This window comes from Acipenser ruthenus, chromosome 3 (assembly GCF_902713425.1).
Source record: "Acipenser ruthenus chromosome 3, fAciRut3.2 maternal haplotype, whole genome shotgun sequence".
NCBI lineage: Eukaryota > Metazoa > Chordata > Actinopteri > Acipenseriformes > Acipenseridae > Acipenser > Acipenser ruthenus.
In genome coordinates, this window is record NC_081191.1 from 65,055,102 (window position 1) to 65,075,235 (window position 20,134).

The following is a 20,134-nucleotide window of genomic DNA, read 5'->3' on the forward strand; positions in this document are numbered from 1 at the left end:
ATCTCAAATTAGTGAAGTCATTTCGTGCCATTGTGCGATGTACTGCTGTTGAAAAACAATGACCTCTGTGAATTTGTTTTCAGTTGGGACCCCTTTTGAAGTGGCTTGACCCACTCTGTGCAAGAAAATAAAATATTGGTTATATATACAGAATATATCTGTCAAATTTTACAATAGAAACAGGAGATACATGAAACAAACTACAGCATTTTGTAACCTGACTAATTGACTAAACAGGTAATGACAAAAATAATATAAAAATATGTAATAAAGTTTGTTAAACAGATTTGTAGTAAATGTCTCCCCTATTAAATATCTTAAAAAAAAAGATATTTAAAAAAAAAAGGAAAAGTAAACAATCTTTCCTTCCTGCAGCACAACTCTGACAGTGGCGGTACAGACCACTCCTGCAGTATCTGTGGGAAGTCGCTGAGCTCAGCAAGCTCCCTGGATCGCCACATGCTGGTGCATTCTGGAGAGAGGCCTTACAAGTGTAGTGTCTGCGGCCAGACCTTCACCACCAACGGCAACATGCACAGGTCAGTACTAGTGAGCTAGAACCTGTTGACTGCCAAGTGCTGCACTACAGGCTGCTGTACTTAAAGTACACAAGTCACCCATACATTTTTACATAAATCTAGAAAAACGCTACATGCATACAGTATTTATTTATCAGTATATGATATACAGCTATAGCCAAAGATTTTGCATCACCCAGAAATTTGGGATTGAGACATACTTAAAGGATAAAAAAAAAAATAATAGCTCTTTTATTTAACATCATGTAATCAAATAAACTACAAAATGATATCACAAAAGTCTAAAAAGTCTACCAGAAGCCATAATAATAGTACAGTATGTCATGTTAGATTTCGAAATATATTTTTCAATTTTTGTCAGTTTTTCGTTTGAAGTATATGGAAAACTACAAAGCGGTATGTAATTCAGTATGTTAAAGTAACATTATCCAGCAGGTTTCATTATGAAGCAGAATTAGTTCATTCTACATGGTGATGCAAAACTTTTGACAATAGCTGTAGAGAATAGTTGGTAACTATAAGCTTTTATCTAATACTTAGTGGGCATTGTTTATTGTATTAAAATTCCTGACTTCACAATATTACTAAATACTGTAGCTCATACTGTATGCACACTGCTTAATAAAAAGCAAAACTGTTGAAAATAATTTGTTAAAGTCCAACCCAAAGATAATTAATACATAGCTGTGGAATTAATGAAGACGTTATTTTTAAGAAAATTTGTAATATTAATTATCTGAAAAGAAGGAACTGCTTCTGCGCATTTTATTATTGTCACTTTCTACACAGAGCTAAATGCAATGCGATTGAAAGATAACACAAGAGGAGAGTTTGGGGAATTGAATGTAATGGGTATGGCAGTTGTTTGAGAAGCTGGAGGAAGTGGGAAGATGGCTTTAGACTCTCCCAGTAATGGTATCTTCACCCAGCAGGCTTTGCTGATTGGAGAGATAAACACTGACATCCTGTTCAGCTGTACATGTTTACCTACCTACATCTTAATGGCACAATGCTCGCAGGCAACCTAAATTACAAGGAAACTTGAAAATAAAGACCTCAGGAATTAATGAAGATGTATAGCTTTTTTCCCTTTCATAGAAATTGAACTTGTTTATGAAGTACTTTGAAAGGATGTGTGTTACTGTTAATAGTTCACTCGCATGGGGCTCTTGGCTTACTGTTTAAAACATGTATCCAATCCTGTTTGCAAAAGAGGAAATGGGAAGCAACAGACATGCAACCTAAAAGCACTACTGTGGGGGTATACTTTTACACACTCTTTCATAGGCACTAAATAGGCTATACAAGCTCAAAACAGATTCACATCAAAACCTGTTCTTTGTTGCATCAGTGTTTTTTTTTTTTCTTTTTACAGAATTGAAGCAGCTGTTGATATGCTATCTGTGTGATTAGTTGTGAATACCTAATCGCATCAATAAAATGAATTTGTAGGAATGTTGGGTCTAGCTGACTAACAGACTTAAAAGCACTGCCAAAATAAACTGTAGCATTAGGAGAAGCTTTTTTATTTTGCACACTGTGCTTTTATTTACATGTTCGGTTTATTTATTGGTCTCTGTATTTGTTGTTGCTGACTTGAGTTATATTTTTGAAAGATGAAAAAAGAAAATCTTTAAATTCACATGTGGCTGAATGGCAGATAAACCCAACAGTATGAAAGAGTTTTCCTATGTGTTTTTGTATTTCTTTAACCTTTTCTTTTGTATTAGTACAGACCATGGTACATCATGTTCACAGTTTGCTTAGCTGCAGAATGTTTCTTTTAGGCCTTACATTTTTACAGAAAAAGAAACATCCACAACATCTGACACTGTTTCTTTAAAATGTAGCAATCTTTCATTTACATTGTGTGCTTGTTAAGTCACAAAGCAAACATGACTAATGAGAATTATGATAGTTTAAGAATACCCTAAATTAATACAGTAAGTGAGAATAGGTTTAAATCTGTTAGTAGATGCATGCTCTCTGCATTTTCAACATCTTTCTGTGCATATGGAATGCAAGTAGTAACAAGACATTGCATGTAGCAACAAAGAGCCCTTCTTTTGAAATACATTGAACTAGTAAATAGTCTATGAGTAGTATTAAAATAATTATGAATTACTGAAGATGTAAGCTGGTTATATCTGTGTAGTGATATAGCAACCACAGTGTTGGTGAACTGTGGAGTTCAAAAAAACTAAATAAAAACATAAACAAAAAATAAGACGGCATTAACCATATTGTACAGCTGCACATTGTCCAGAGAAAATACATCTCTTTGCCTTGTGGCATTATAAAGCATTTGGCAAGTACTTTTTTGGTATACTTACCAGCAATAGCTTTTACTGTCAAGGGTACAACCAAAAAGAACCACAGAGAAAAGGCTGCCTGTAGTAGCTGCTTGTGCTGTGTTTGTATCTAACTCCCCTACTGGTTATACTTAAAACTGCAATTGGCCTACAAAGACTTTCTTAAACAAAACAGAAAGTTAAATGCCTCTATATTACTCTGCTTTGATTTTTAAGTTGGCCTTTCCTAATTGCAGTCAAATTTACCTGCAGGCTTAAAGGGTGAGCAGTACTTAAAGAGGCTTGTTTGTGTTGCCTTGGTTTACAGAGGGTTGACATGGCCTGTGTCTGAACACAGGGATTTAGATTTCTTTGACAAGGTAACCGTTCACACCTGGGATGACGGAAGCCAAGCATTAAAAGCCCTTAGCAAACCCTTCCTAGCACTAACAACATACATGTTTTTTTTTTTTCTGCAGCTATTTTTTGAATTGCCTGAATGTACAATTGGTACAAGTCCTCATATTGACCTAATGTCTACCTATTAGCTACAGTAGGCATCAGCAGGTTAAATTATATACATTGGCTAGTTTCCAAAGCAAAACTTTGAGTTTTTAAAGGCATCACCCTCTCAAGTGTCACTTTAGGAGTTGTACATATTTTGTTTCAGAAGCCTGCACTAGCAAGGGTAGTTGTCCGTGCAGGAACAGGCAGCCTGGGCTTTGCTTGCTAATAATAACATGGCTTTGCTAATAAAAAGCAAGACAATGAAAGGTTAGGCTGGTTGCCATTTATTTACACACTCGCACACACAGGCTTCATAGATTAACTTCTCTGTAGTTTCACATTAAGGCACACACCTTGCAAAACCGGCACAGCCAGTTCAGATCCAACATGATGTAGCTAGTCGACATGATTGTCCCTGGCTACACTTGTTGTAATCTGTCGACGAGCTGTGTTTGACCTTTACCCTAAGCGGCTTAGTAATCAAATCCAGCCGATAGTACCTCCCACTCACCTTGTATACTTAAAGGTATACTACACTCCAGATTCATTTAGACTGCTATCCTTGTCTTTATTAAAAAAAACCTTCCAGTTGCCTCATAAATAGACTAGAAATGCTCTCCACGTTCCATGTAAACGCAGTATACGGCAAGTGGCAGTCTCCCTTGAACCCCTTGAAAGAAGACGATCGTCCAGCAGTGTCTGTTTTAATTTTCCTCAGTGATGTGTTTCCTGACAGAAGACAACATTATACTCCAAGCTGTCTTTTTTTCAGCATGTCTGAACAGGCTTGTGGTAACAACAGAGGTTTGTCTAGTGTAGTACAGTGCTTGCAAGTGGGACTTGGGAAATTAGCCTAGTATTACCAAAGAGTGAATGTGACTGTAAGTTGTTGCAGTTAGACACAGTATTTATAGACATGGGAGTGTGATTGTGATGACAACATAAACCAAGAAGTAGTTCTGTTTTATATAGACATTGCCCCCCTTGCTCCCCTTGCTGCCATAAACATGGCACACTTATGCCCTTGTTTAACCTTCTCATTAAAGCCCTTGCTAAGGATGGATATGATCCCTTATTCCAGCATAACTGATTAGCATAGCCAAACACAGTGGTTTCAGAACTGCTGTCACTTACTCTATAAGTCAATACTTTAGGTTCATGGTTTTCAACCCTGGTCCTGTGGACCCCCCTGTGTTTGCTGGTTTTCATTCCAACTGAGCTCTCAATTACTTAACTAGACCCTTCATTGAAATGATAATTTGCTTAATTAGACCTTTTTAAATGTTTTCAGCTCTTAAACAGTTGCAGAGTTCAAGTTACTTGTAGCTAGAGCCCCGTGAGATTCTTTTTAATTGTTATAATTTTTAGTTTTAGTTTTCACAAATTTCATTTTATTTAGTTTTATTACAGATCCACTTTAATAAAAATAACTCAAATATATGTATATCAATAATAGTATAGTATACATCATGTTTTAACTACATACATCATTTTTATTAAACATTTTCTGCTTTTTTATAACATTATGACCTAAACAGACCATGAACAGAAACATAATTTAGTTTCCATAATTTCTCATTAGCAGCAGTAACTGTAACGTACAGTCCCCCACTTTTTTTAACTGCCTATTTACAGTAAATACTGCCCATGCCCTCTATACAAATACAATAAGATCAAATACAAAATATATATTTACACTGCCCTACTATTGTGGGGCTTTCATAATAATTGCACATACAGTGATAGGAATTGTATTTCAAGCTTGGGGAGGTATACATGTGTATAACAGTATACAGCAAGCTTGGGGTTTCTCAGTATTTAAACACTATGCAAAACAGATTCATTCATTCAGATTCATTCAAATCCAAAACAGCATTTGTTCCAGTGCAAAGTTTGCACCACTTGAAATCGACTTGCATTCCAGCGGACAGTTGCAAAATCTGCACATTATTTTGTCACCGTTGTTATGCACGGTTAAGGCATTTTAGAAACAAATGTCTCTTCTCTTCCATTACAATTTTAATTCCCAAATGACTCGCTCCAAATTATACATCTGCGCAAGTGCTAGTTAGAGCTTCCGTTTCCCTTCAGACCGTGTCAATGGTAACGTCTGAGGCTTGACAACTATGATTGCAAGTATTTTTATAAAGTATTTTTTGTATAAACCTCCCAATTAAAACATGTAATTCTGTTATAGCGATCCGTGCAGTTGTGTTTGTGTACTGTAATTCCCGCTGTAATTGTGTTCCCCTCCATCTCTGTATTTCCCGCTGTTTGTTTGTTTACCTCTGTCTGTGCAATCCTATCCTGTGTGTGGATATGTTCTGTGTCTCCCCTGTGATTGGCTGTTGTTTGTCTGCTAGTGTGTGGCTGAGAGCCAATGGGATGTGCTGCCAATAAGGGGGCGGTGCTTGGGAGAAAAGAAGGCGCTGCAACACCATTTTGTGTTGTTGTTGGTCTTGTAACCTGAGTAGCTGGCAGAGCTGTGGTCTCTGTGTGTGAGAAAAAGGCCTGCTGAATAAAAGCCCTGTGGAAAGAAAGCATCTCTCTTGTTTTCTGCCTCCTGCTGAAACGCTACACTATATTTGCTTTATAATGATTTTTCGTTTTATTTTCGTTTTATTTTTGCATGTTTTATTTTGTTTTATAGGTTTCATTTCGTTTTATTTCATGCTATTTTGTATTTGCGAAAAACACAGGGCTCTACTTATAATCATTCATGCTTTAGGTGAATGGTCATCAGAGTATCAACCGTAGTGCTGCCATTATCCAAACGATGGTTAATCTGGTCTGAGTAAATGATTGACAACCTCTAATCTGTTAGTAAACAGTATACAGTTTACATTTTTCCATTATTGAAACTTTTTAACTACAGTAATCATCTAAAACTTTTACTTTAACAAAACATAAAGTAAACTAATATAATTCATTTGTAACACTCAACATATCTGTTTTGAAATCTTAAATAAAATTTTTAAAAAGTACTGCTTGTTTCCAAGTCAGTAAACCCTAAAAAACTAATCTTTTATTACATCCCTAAATATCCTAGTAGTCAGCTGGTCACCCAGTCACAGAAAAGTTGTTTCATCTCCTGCCAGTGGTACCATTTCCAGTTTAATGATTTGGGAGTTTGATTTGCAGTGATAGAATATCCTCAGGTACAGAAAGAGCTGCACTGCTGCTGACAGACCAGCAACCCATTGAGACACAACACTGCAAATGGATATAAATAAGTGGCATTCAAGATAATCTCATTTTAGTACATTCCTTGGGACCTGTGCCTATGAACAATAAACAAATCCTGCTCTGCAGGTTGTACTAAGCCAGTGTTTTTCAAACTTCTTCTAGTTTGGACCCCCACTGAAGTGACTTGGGTCTGCCAAAAAAAAAAAAAAAGACCAGAAAAAGCCTGTAGAGTCCCCAGCAATAAGCATCAAACAGTAGCACAGCATATACTGTACATAACACCAACTATAAACAAACTAGCAAATCAATGTGACATGAGTCTATTTTGGCCCCTTTACTGGGTTCCCCAATGAAAACTTGGGAGATCTTTTTCATGTTTTTACTGGCAGCCCAGCAGTCTCGCTATTTCCAGAACTCCATGCAAGATTGCACCATTGTGAATGTGTGACCGAAACTCCATTGTTATAATGATGAGCAAATCGCATTACGAAAGGAGTTGTGAGTTACCCATCTGTGAATCACTGCTCTGATGTGTTACAACTAATTCTGACAATTAGGGAGTTCAAAAAAGTGGTCATTATGTGTCTAACAAAGGTTTTCTTTTTAAGTGCATTTTTTTTGTCAATTGCTACCTAATTACAGAGTAGTTAGACTACCACAGCTCTTGAGCAGCGTAACTGCATAGGTAGCTACTGTTTTACCATAAAAGTCGAACTGAAACTTCAACCTTCAATAAGCTCACACTTTTATGGTAAAACAGCCTGCCTGTTTCCCCTCCTCTCCCTCATGTTGAAGCACAAGCGTCATTGTATGCATTTGAGGCTTAATGGTCCTTGGAGGGTCATTTTATTCAATTCCCTGTTTACACCCACCAGGTAAAGCCAATTGAAAGATATAATCAGCTAGATTACCTGTTTTATGGTAGAAGCCCTCAGATTTGATGGGGTTCATTCAATTGATCTAAACAGTGGCAGAACTAAATAACAGCGTCCTTTAAGTCTCCAAAAAGGATACATGTCTCTGGAGGTAGTTAAATCCACCAGTGTTTATATCAATTAAATAGACAACCATGACCCTGTCTAACTGGTCCAATCAATTTGAAGTTTGGAGTCTTCCAATAAAAAAAAAACACCATAGGTAACAACTTTCATTAACATCTGAGATGGTGCTGTGTTAAAATGACCCTTGGGTGTCCTGATTTGTCACAGGATGACACTTGCATGGTTTGTGTGGTTGGCATTTGCATCAATTATAGCCTATTCTCGCTGCCTATCATAATGTTTTGAAAAGGTAATTGTGAATGGTTTAACACAGTGTTGATTGGATTCTGAAACCACCAGTTTGTGTTCTCCAAGTGCAAGAGGCCTAAAACACATAACCTGAATGACAGGAGTACAATGCGCTGTATGGAATAATACATCCTTTTATATTAGTCACTGTCAACTCTTTTCTCTTTTTAGTCCAACAAGTGAAACCCTTGGTGGTGGAAGGGTCAATCTCATGACCTCTCTACTAAGCCATTGAGCCTTCTAACCTCCCCTGTGTACTTGATCCTATTGGCCCTTTGGAATCGAATGAATACAGACTGTTTTCCTCTTTAAACTTCAGAAACACTACCTTTATGTACCTTGGTTCCCTATTTGTAAAAACAACGATGACAAAAATAACACTGTGGAGTGAGTTTGCAAATACAGATTCTTAAGTGTTTTTACTCTTTGCATGTTTATACTCCAGCATTGCAAATACTGTACTATACAGACCTTACAGAGAAGGATGTTATTTTTTTAATCACAGTTTGAAAGCTGTTATTTTCACTTTTATAGATGGTAGGAAGTTGCATGTGGTAGATGGGCAGCAGCTTAATCATCAGCTGTAGCAAATTCCCTGTGTTTAGTTGCTGTTCTGTGAAAATGTTCTTATAAGCTGTGTTGGCATGGTTCTCAATCTGGTATAGTTTAGCTTAAACAAATATATGACGTACTCTTTTAGTTCCTCTGGGGAGAAAAAAGGCACTTTAGAAAGAGTGGAGTGTAGTGATACAAGTGGACTACTGACATTTCTATTTCAGGCAGCTCATAGCTACACCGAGTAACCTAACCCTCACTTTAGCATGTGCTCAGCCTGCTAGGACCTTTTATTACCAAAAATACATATGAAAAGGCCTCTTCAGCATCTCTTAATGTACTCTGCCATTTTCCGCTGTTCACCTCTCTATAATAATTCAGGGAAAACTGCTGAAATGCCCAACTATAGCATGTAGGATAAAGTATTTTTAATAGCAGCTCATATACGCTTTATATTCCAGACTGAAATAAACATTGTCTTACTAAGGTTTATAACTGACGTATAGTGATGGTTTAACTATCATGGTTTTACCTTAAAATCCTGAAGAGAAAATGATTTGGAGAACATTTTTTTCTGGAATAATGTATTGAATGCCCTAAAGAATACATTAATTACCTAGCTGTCATCTACTTAACTTACTTTTACATTTACATTTAAAGTAACCAGATCACTGCTAATGTTTAACACTTTAGAGCCAAATATTTTGACATAATTCATTGTTTAAATAATCAAATTTGGTCATGGAGATGTTTGGGAATGACAGGGAAACTGCTGGAATATGGTTCTATTTATTTATTTTATTTATTTATTGCATTTATATAGCACTTTGTATACAAAAGTATTGCAAAGCACTGTACAAATACATAGCAGAAAAAAAAGAACAAACCACAATACATTTGTATAGCATGTCACACATACAACTGCCACAGTCAGACCATTTAAATAACAGTCTACACATAGTAATACGAAAAAAGCAATTTTAAAGTTACATTAAAAGCCATTATAAGATAAGAAAGCCGGGGCTCCCGAGTGGCGCATCCAGTAAAGGTGCTCCGCGTGGAGTGCGGGATGTGCCCTATAGTCTGGACGTCGCAAGTTCGAGTCCAGGCTATTCCTTTGCCAACCAAGGACGGGAGCTTCCAGGGGGCAGCCAGGGTGTCCTCGGCTCACCACGCACCAACGACCCCAGTAGTCTGGCCGGGCACCTGCAGGCTTGCCTGTAAGCTGCCCGAGAGCTGCGTTGTCCTCCGACGCTGTAGCTCATGGGTGGCTGCATGGTGAGTCTGCAGTGTGAAAAAAAGCGGTCGGCTGACAGCACACGCTTCGGAGGACAGCGTGTGTTCATCTTCGCCCTCCCGAGTCAGCGCAGGGGTGGTAGCAGTGAGCTAAGCCTAAAAATAATTGGCCATTTCAAATTGGGGAGAAAATAATAAATAAAAGTGTGTTTTCAGTCTTCATTCATAACATTCTCAGCTTCCCTGACAAAGGCAGAACATTCCATAATTTAGAGCTCTACAAGAAAAAGTCTTACCTCCCGTGTTGCTTTTGTTGACCCTTGGAATAACCAGCAGCCCCGCAACTTGTGATCTCAGAGAGTGCGTTTTATAAGATAAGGGGTCAATAACTCCTGCAAATAACTAGGTGCTAATCCATTCAGGGCCTTGTAAGTTAACAGTAATTCTATACTGCACAGGGAGCCAGTGTAAAGAGGCCAAAACAGGGGTAATATGTTCACTTTTCCTGGTTTTAGTCAGAATTCTAGCAGCGGTATTCTGAACAAGCTGTAAGCGGGATACCACACGTTTTGGGACACCAGATAAAAGTACATTACAATAATCAATTCTAGATGAAACAAAGGCATGCATTAGTCTCTCGGCATCAGATACGGAAATAATTGGTCTAAGTTTGGCTGTATTTCTCAAATGGTAAAAAGATACTTTAGTAACTTCCCAAATATGAGTCTGAAATGAGAGATCAGGATCAAAGATGACCCCCAAACTCTTAATTTCTAGTTTAAGTTTTGATGAGAGACTGTAAGGGTCGAGCTCATGTAGTCCCACATTTCCTTTTAGTTGGTTATGTGATCCCGCTAGCATAACGTCTGTTTTATCTGAATTCAACATTAGGACATTCTGTGACATCCAATGCTTGATGTCTGTAAGGCAAGTGGCTAATAACACCCAGGCATTAGGGACAAATATAGCTGGGTATCATAGGCATAGCAATGGAAGTTCACTCTGTGTCTGTGGATAATGTCACCTAACGGTACCATATATAATGAAAACAGCAAGGGACCTAGAATGGAGCCCTGTGGAACATCACAGAGAACTTCCGATATTGATGATTTTTAATAATTATTATTATTTTTTTTTTCTCAGGCACATGAAGATCCATGTGAAGGACCCCAGCACTGCAGTCCCCAGCCCCCCCTCTCCAATGAAACGCAGGAGGCTGTCAGCCAAGAGGAAGCTGAGCCACGAGGGGGAGCCTGTGAAGGAGGAGGAGCCACTAAACAAGAAGGTGGGTGGCTTTTGTTCGCCGCATTGTAACTGGGAGCAGAAACCAGACCTTTCCCGTGTTTATCAGTTGGTTACTTTCAGTTTTTACAGCAGGACCTTTTTTAGTGTTAAGTTAGTTAATTTAGTCAAATGACCCATCAAAAATATAATTGAAAACATTTAGACACAGTCAGGATTTAAAAAATGTTTTTAGTCCTTTTTAACTATGTATATCTATTTCATGGTCATTCCTTGTTTTCCCTGTATAGCCCCCATTGAAATGACCGTCATTTAATGAGTTCAAAGGCTTTGTCTATTTAATTTTCATGCCTACATTCTGTTATATCTTTTTTTATGCAAAAACAAAATCTGTGTATGGTAGAGATGTCTTTACTTCTGCCAGCACTACAAGTTCCTGTTAGGAATACATTTTAATTAAAAGCCTCCAGCTAAAACTCTTGTCTTGCTGTGGGAATGACTGCAAGTGTGTGTGTGTGTGTGTGTGTGTGTGTGTGTGTATTTATATCTATCAAAGTGCATTTGTACAGTGCCTTGCATAAGTATTCATTTTGTAGTGTTACAACCTGGAATTAAAATGGATTTAATTAGGATTTTTTGTCACTGATCTACACAAAATAGTCCATAATGTCGAAGTGGGGAAAAAAATCTACATATTTTTTTAAATTATTTACAAATAAAAAACTGAAAAGTCTTGATTGCATAAGTATTCACCCCCTTTGCTGTGACACCCCTAAATAAGCTCTGGTGCAACCAATTGCCTTCAGAAGTCACATAATTAGTTGAATGGAGTCCACCTGTGTGCAATTAAAGTGTCACATGATCTCAGATTAAATATACCTGTTTCTGGAAGGCCCCAGAGTTTTTTAGAGAGCATATCTAAACAAACAGCATCATGAAGACCAAGGAGCTATCAAAACAAGTCCGGGATAAAGTTCTGGAGAAGCACCAGTCAGGGTTGGGTTATAAAAAAATATCCCAAACTTTGAACATCCCCCGAAGCACCGTTAAATCCATTATTAAAAAATGGAAAGAATATGGCACAACCGTGACTCTGCCTAGAAGAAGGCCGTCCACCAAAACTCAGTGACCAGGTAAGGAGGGCATTAGTCAGAGAAGCAACCAAGTGGCTTATGGTAACTCTGAAGGAGCTGGAGAGATCCAGAGCTGAGATGGGAGAAACCATCCATGGGACAACTATAACCCGGATGCTCCACAAAGCTGGGCTTTATGGAAGAGAAGAGAAGAAAGCCATTGCTGAAAAAAACCCATATCAAATCCCGTTTGGATTTTGCCAAAAGGCATGTGGGAGACACAGCAAACATGTGGAAAAAGGTTCTCTGGTCTGATGAGACCAAAATTGAACTTTTTGGCCTTCGCGCAAAACGCTATGTGTGGCCCAAAGCCAACACTGCTCATCACCCTGAGAACACCATCCCCATGGTGAAGCATGGTGGTGGCAGCATCATGTTATGGGGATGCTTTTCATCGGCAGGGACTGGGAAACTGGTCAGGATTGAGGGCAAGATGGATGGAGCCAAATACAGGGAAATTCTAGAGGAAAACCTGTTTCAGTCTGCAAGAGACCTGGGACTGGGGCGGAGGTTCACCTTCCAGCAGGACAATGACCCTAAACACACAGCCAAAGCTACACTGGAGTGGTTTAAAAAGAAGAACCTGAATGTCTTAGAATGGCCCAGTCAAAGCCCAGACCTCAATCCGATTGAGAATCTGTGGCAAGACTTGAAAATTGCTGTTCACCAACGGTCCCCCTCCAACTTGACAGAGCTTGAGCAATTTTGCCAAGAAGAATGGGCAAAAATTGCAGGATCCAGATGTGCAAAGCTGGTAGAGACTTACCCAAAAAGACTCACAGCTGTAATTGCTGCCAAAGGTGCTTCTACCAAGTATTGACTCAGGGGGGTGAATACTTATGCAACCAACAAATGTCTTATTTTTTGTTTAATTAACTTTTGTGTCACAATAAAAAATATTTTGCACCTTCAAAGTGTTAAGTATGTTGTGTAAATCAAATGGTAAAAATCTCAATTAAATCCATTTTAATTCCAGGTTGTAACACGACAAAATGTGGAAAATATATATACACAGTATATATATACCGCTAAATTCCAAATGATCATAAAATCTAGACCTAATCCGATTCAATAACATGGGGCTTCTGACAGGCAGGACATACAGCCAACAGCAGCACTGAAAGAAACAGTCAAATTTTTCTTTAGTGAAATGGGTTGTTATATATTTAAATTTTACCCCAAAGTGCTTGATACCAGGTTCCTTTAAATAGCAGATGTTGGTTGGTTTAGTCAACAAAATGGAGAAGAGATAAAAATAATTGAACTAATTTGACCAGTAGCCAGACTACACCATAGGGATGGTGCCACAACCAGAATAATATGTACAAATACATTCTAGTGTACTATAAAGTGCAATATAAAAAAATGAAGTGTAATTTTGGGTCATTTATTGCATTAAAGATAACAGAAACAATGCGGTATGCCTAATAATTGAAGAATAAAAAAACAGAATACTTTTTAGGCAGATAGTTTGATAGATCTGTTCACGTACAGTTTAAAATGGCATATTTTCAAAGCATTCCTCTTGAGTAATACTTTTTTGAAACAAGAAAATTCCAAGTTCATCAATCACTTTTGTTTTTCTACCCAAATTTTGAAATGCCAATTCAAATGTTTCCTCCTCCGCCTGGCTTTGCTGGGCTCCTGACCAGTAGGGGTTGTTGAACTGGGATGAGGTGAGGTGAGCTCTCCCCATTCGGTTTTCCTTCCTACACCTTTCTTAGCAGTGAAATAAAAGAAAGATAATCTGTAATGATGTCTTACAGGTTGTAACACTAAAAAATGTGGAAAAGTCCAAGGGGAGTGAATACTTATGCAAGGCACTGTATATTTGGTGTGTGTGTTTTGTGTTATGCTGCCCCCCATAGTCATGTTAAGAAATGCAAAACCTGTAGCTTAGAAGAGTATTCTTTACTTTGCCAAATGAAAGGGACCATTTAGAAGCACAACACTAAGGATGCTAAAGTTGTACTATGTTTCCATTTTCCCTAAAGGTGGCAGGGGAGAGCCTCGCTGACGAGCAAGAAACTAAAGCAGACAAAGAATTATTGCACTGTCCCATCTGCTTCAAGACATTTATATGCAAATATGGGCTAGAGACGCACATGGAGACTCATCCTGATACCACACCCAGGTAAGGTAACACTTGAACGAGCAAGGTAAACTGGTCACGTCGCTCTTTGTTCATCTTGGACAAAGCTTCCCATAAATTACTTTGTTAAGACCAGAGATTGTAGTTTCAGTCCTGGCTGGTAAGGGGCGACAGAGAAACTACGCCCCCTAGCTGGCACGCACAGCCACTTTATTGAGCAACAGGAATGGCCAAACACATGCTCAACACCCCTGGACGTTGGCTGCTCAGAGAGATCCCAGCGTTGGCGTACATTGCTAAATATAGTGTGTCTTGGATGCTGAATCCTCCAAATGGCAGTTTTCCATAACATGAGAATAGTTTTCAAAACCTGTGAGTTATCTGGTATGGTATTAAAAACTCCCATTACAATGTTGACTAGCTTATTTTTTAGCTTTTTTTTTATAGTATCCACTTAATTCGCCACCTTTTTGTACATCTAATTAAGGTCATAGTAAAACCTGGGGGTCATATTTCAAAGCTAATAAAGAATAGTGAGTGCTATGGGAAGGAAAGGGAAATTTGGAACAGATACCGGCTTCTTCAGAATATCCTTTGGGATGGCATGTTTCTGCAGATTTCCAATTTGCATACCTGCCAGAACTTTCACTTGAAGCTCATCTTCTTTTATAGTTGTTATCATTAAATGCCAAAGGAAACTAAGACTTGTCCTTGTGCAGTTAATTTATGCAAATGTGCTGTTTGTCATTACTATATAAAACATGACATTTTGTTGCAGAGATTAGTTTTTGATATTTTTTTTTAGTAATGTCATTGTTATTTATGAAACATACATGGGGAAAGAATACTGGAGTGTCAATAGGTTTTCTTGTTTAACTGCTAAATTTACCTATGCTGTAGATCTGATTTTTTTTAGCTTATGAGGTGACAACCTTCTCAACTACCTTCATAGTTTTGTTTAGAACTGTGTGGATAATCACACACCAATGCCAGAAATGGCAAAGTAAGGTGGGATTGAAATGCAGTCATGTTTGGCTCCCTAGTCCTCCCCAGCACTAACAATGAGGTCACACTGTGCTTTCCAGAGTGTACTCTTGAGAGAGCTGTGGGAAGGGCGGTGTGAACGAGATAAGTGACGGGGAGAGAGCTGCTTCAGCATGTCAGCACAGAGTTGCAGAACCTGTCTCTTGCTGCAGGGCATGTTGTTCCCAGGCTATTCAAAAGAAGGCAAAAGAAAAGAGCAAAAAAATGCATGCAAGCTTTGCATACTGGGGGTTGGCACTAAATATATATATATATATATATATATATATATATATATATATATATATATATATATATAACTCTAAAAAGGTTTAGCCAAGTATAGTAACATTATAAAAGCAAGGTAGCCAGGCAAGCAGGTCCTGTTTATATAACATTCATAACCACCCCACAGTATCTATATATTCAGGCGGATGTAACGTTAACTGGAAATAAATACATTGTTATGGACAGTGTTATTCTAAATATTTTGAATATAGTGCATACTGTATATTATACTGTATATAATTATATCAGTTCAGTACCCTGGTAAACTGCCCTTAAATAAACAAAGTTGAGTTTTTAGTGTACTTTTTGTTGCCCTTTATGCATATTAACGATGTTGGTATTACAACTCCTTAACATGGTGTGTAGTATTCTGGTTACCTTTGAGATTGGAATTGAGCAAATAACAGTTAGACATATCCATCTATCCTATTAATAATTGAGCAACACAACCGATTTTACTTTGGTGTACTTGTGGTACAGTATCAGATAAGCATGTTTTATAAGTGGGTGGTTCCATGGTTGCCAGGAGACAAAAATAAAAGCATTCCTGCTTGTGAAGGATGCAATGTCACTCTAAATTATGGGATTTTGTTTTACGGTGTGTGGGGGGGGGGGGGGGGCAGAGTAAGCTAAGTGAAATAAAAAAAAAACAGATTTAACTTATTTATAAAAAAGAAAAGCAATTACTCACTTTTACTAGCACCCTTTGACCTCTTTTAATTGCCCTTTGTAATTTCTGAACAGTATACTGACAAGTGATGGTTAAGCAGAAGGCTGTAAAACTTTGTTCCAGTAGACTCTCAGCATATTAAAAAAACAAAAAAAAAACGAGCTGTACTTAAATAGAAAAAAAAATAAAAAAATGAGGCAACTATTCTGCTGTACGTAGGAGTGTTCTGCCTTGGCCTTCTGTTGTGTATAACTAGTATTACACTGCACTGTAGTGCTTTGTAACATGACACAGCCCCTTGCAACTTCCATTTTGTGATTCAGTCTCTAAAAGCATGCTCAGACTGCATCTTTCTGTATCTAACAGTGTTTGGCTTCCGTCCTCTTCGGTGGATTTAAGCAGTGTACTGTGGTTGGTTGAGGAAAGAGGTAGAGGGTGGGGGCGGCACGGGGGGGGGGGGGGGGGGGTAGGAGTGAATTAGCAGACAGTAAGGAAGCTTCCTACAGCTCACAACTGGGAGAGATTAGTGCAGCTGTTTAGTGTTTGTTCAGAAGGATGAGTTGGAAGGGTGGTTTATCTTCAAACTTGGTGCACACTGCACACTTCTAACACTCCACAGAGATCAAGACAAGGTTTTGTTGGTCTTTTCCTCCCTTAGGTGTTTTGACACTAAAGTTCCTTTTTTAATTAAATAGGGATATGTTAAACTGGCTCTTGAGCAGAAGGGAAACCTTTTTGGAATTTTTTTTTTTTTATTAAAAAAGGGGTTTAAAAATAGATGGATAGAGATAAAGATAATTTCACAGAGCACTTTTAAGAGAAATCTTGTTAACAGAAGTTGAAATGTCAATAAAAAAAACTGATGCCACTTCATGTATCTGAAAGGCACACAAATAATTACCAAACATTTCATTTATTTTTTTCTAATTACAGTACTATTACAGTAATGATTACAGTAATAATTTTTCTGGTTACCATTTGAAGTGTATTTTAGTTCTGGATAAAAAGTGGCAAGGTGGCGTCCTAGTTAAAATAAATAGTAACAATCCATTGGTCTAAAGTTCTTGGGCATTTGTGGAGACTCCTGGATAGTCATTCAAGGGTGACGGCTCCTTTCACAATTAAGTGTATATCTACAGTTTTTTTTTTTTTTTAAAGTATGTCAATACTTATACATGGAGTACATTTAAAAAGCAGAAGTTGTTTGCACCAGGTGTTAAACATTTGCAGTTTATCCATGATCTCCCAACTGGTACATTCAATAAACTGTAATTGGTGCAAACACTAAAATCATTGGGAGGAGGGGGCTTATCAGCTGTTGGTAAAACAAAGAACAATGTGAAGATGCTTACTCCTAAAGGTCCTGTATTTAGTTTCCCCACACCCAACACTTCAAGTCCATGTAGACTGTAGTAGATGGCTGTTTGCTTATAAAAGATATTTGACCAGCAAGCCAAAGGAGACCACATTGTCCTCAGTAAAATAACTATGTTGATATGTTTGGATAGTATGCCTATTCTATAATTTGTATAATGAAGATTGATTTTAAACAAGCTTCTGGTGGACAGTATGGCAAGTGTCTGCATCTTATTGCACGCTGGTGGCTGTCACCTGCAAGTTCTTCAGTTACAGAGAACCTCCAAGATCGGATTTCTAAACTGAGTGCAGTTAGTAAATGAAAATAGTCAAGTTTGCTTTTGATAACTGTAATCCCCCATGTTAAATTCTATAGTTAAGTAGCTACAGGCTTTAGCTAATGCATACTTGAATAGGTAAATAGTTTTACGTGTTGATACATTGATACATTATACAGCACGCAGTATAATTGGTGAGGTGTTTTATTGTTTTTTTTTATTTTATAATTTGAGCATTTATTGTGAGAAGCAAGTAACAGTACTGATTAATACTTTTAATAACTTCTCAGGGTTTTTGCTGTTGAGGCCTACCTCGCCATCCACAAACATCTACAAATTTAGACTGTTTTGACACAGGCAAGTCTTCTTGTCCAAAAAAACAATAAAAAACAATTACCAGCACATACCATTTTTAAAGTAAACTTCTGTCATGACTTCTCTTTAAGACTGTCAGTACAAACAAAATAACCTTTTGTGTGTTTGTTAGGCAAGACTTGTAATGACTGTGTGTGTGTGTGTGTGTGTGTGTGTGTGTGTGTGTGTGTGTGTGTGCGTGTGTGTGTGCATGTGCCAAGAATATTAGCATTTTGTTCATTCAGTAATCTGATGTTTCACAAGTATGTTGCTAATTGGAAGTGACAGGCCTGACTGAGGTGGCCTAATTCTGTGAGTGCTAAGGAGGTGGCTGCTGTTACTGCATCCCACAGGAGGTGGATTGGCTTTACAATGACCTCCATTGTCCTCTGACCAAGCCCAGTGCCAAGACAAGGCCACACTTTAGCTGCAGCTTTGGGAGTGCCTTGTTGAGTTTTAGGTGTCTTGAGTTGCTTCCGAACTGGCTGTGAGAAATCAGGTTTAAGACTTAAGTTTAATGTGCAATACAGTTTTTCTTAGTTACATTTCTTTTTAAATGTCTTAAGATTTTTTATTTGGACACTAACTATTGAAATACTGCACTGTTTTTTTTTCTTCCTATATGTATAGGATGGGATTAAAACACATATGTTCTCATCCATCAAGAAGCTTGATGGTATACAAACATACCAACCTATGTGCAACTCAGTAAAGACACATACTGTACCCACACGTCTCCCGTAGACTAATTTCTACTGATTTGTACCAATTAAGCACGCTAATGGGATTGTACACAATTGCTAGACACAATAGAGGCAGAGCCAAGACATAGTGAAGTGACAGTGAAGATAAAACAGATGAAAGTGCTAGAGCCACCTATTCATATCCCCATAAGTAGCAGTGTGACAAGAGAGGCTGTGTGATATATATTACACAGTTGCCTCTTTCAACACTTAATGAATACAAGATTAGTGGCGGCAGAGTTGACTAGGTTATCACTACAAATGCTGGTCTCTGTGAAAAGCCTGCTGTATATAAAGTCTTAGTATAATAAGCACTTGAACAATAATGAGTGATAAAAGGAGATACTTGCTTAGAAAAACTGAAACCGTTTTTTTTTTGTGTGTGTGTGTTATCGAAGAATGTCTTACAGATAGGTCATGCCTTTGTAGATAATCAGCAAAGAGAAACCTATGTGGGTTTGATGATTGAGATGTTTGCTGTGGATCTGCAAAGCAGTATTAGTTTAATTTAAGTTCTTAGAAGTCTGAGCTCAGATTTATTTTTAAAATTTGTCACACATTCTAATCAGTACAAGGTTCAGGGTGCAAAATAAATTCTGAAATAACTGTTAACTGTTGCTTCAACAAGAGATGTTGTTGTTATTCATATTTTGTTATCAGCACCCAACTGCACCTAAATCCTATTATGTCGGTTTTAAAGATTATTTAACAATGCCTAGTGTATTATTTGTAAATGTATTAAATGTACTAAGATTTAAATGTTTATTATATGTGTACAAAATTATATATATATATATATATATATATATATATATATAATATATTATATATATATATATATATATATATATATATATATATATATATATATATATATATATATATATCATGTTTTTTATTTGGTCTTGTTCCAAAAATGAAAGAATTTGTATATTTTAATGTGCATTATTATTCGCATTGTTATCAAACTCCATTAACCAATATATAAGTTCAATGATAGGGACTTCCCAAAACCACGAGAAACCATTTTACAACAAATTTAAATGGCTCTACAAATAGGCCTGAAATTATGTTTTTTTTTTTATTATTTATTCTAAGGGAGTAATGGTGAAAAATGCCTTTTCTTTTGTTCAAGGTGTGACCTGTGCTGCATCACGTTCCGTACCCATCGTGGTCTGCTGCGACATAATGTCGTTATCCACAAGCAGCTCCCCACAGACCCTTCAGGCAAGCCGTTCATCCAGAACAACCCCTTGCTTCCAGTGGGCTTCAATGATCTGGCATTCATTGACTTCTCCTGTCGGAAATTTCCAAACATCGCCCAGGTACCAATTACCAGGACAATTCCCATC

General features: G+C 37.6%; 1 protein-coding gene across 4 annotated transcripts in view; it reads left to right on the forward strand.

The window, feature by feature from the left end:
• Positions 1-20,134, forward strand: part of LOC117394804 (ras-responsive element-binding protein 1-like) — a 58,948-nt gene that overhangs the window by 32,600 nt on the left and 6,214 nt on the right. For all 4 annotated transcript variants that reach the window (XM_033993398.3, XM_033993399.3, XM_059014919.1 and 1 more), the window contains exons 5-8: positions 376-539; positions 10,747-10,888; positions 13,973-14,112; positions 19,918-20,107. In XM_033993398.3, coding sequence (XP_033849289.3) covers positions 376-539; positions 10,747-10,888; positions 13,973-14,112; positions 19,918-20,107 — 636 coding nt within the window. The remainder of the gene's footprint in view (positions 1-375; positions 540-10,746; positions 10,889-13,972; positions 14,113-19,917; positions 20,108-20,134) is intronic.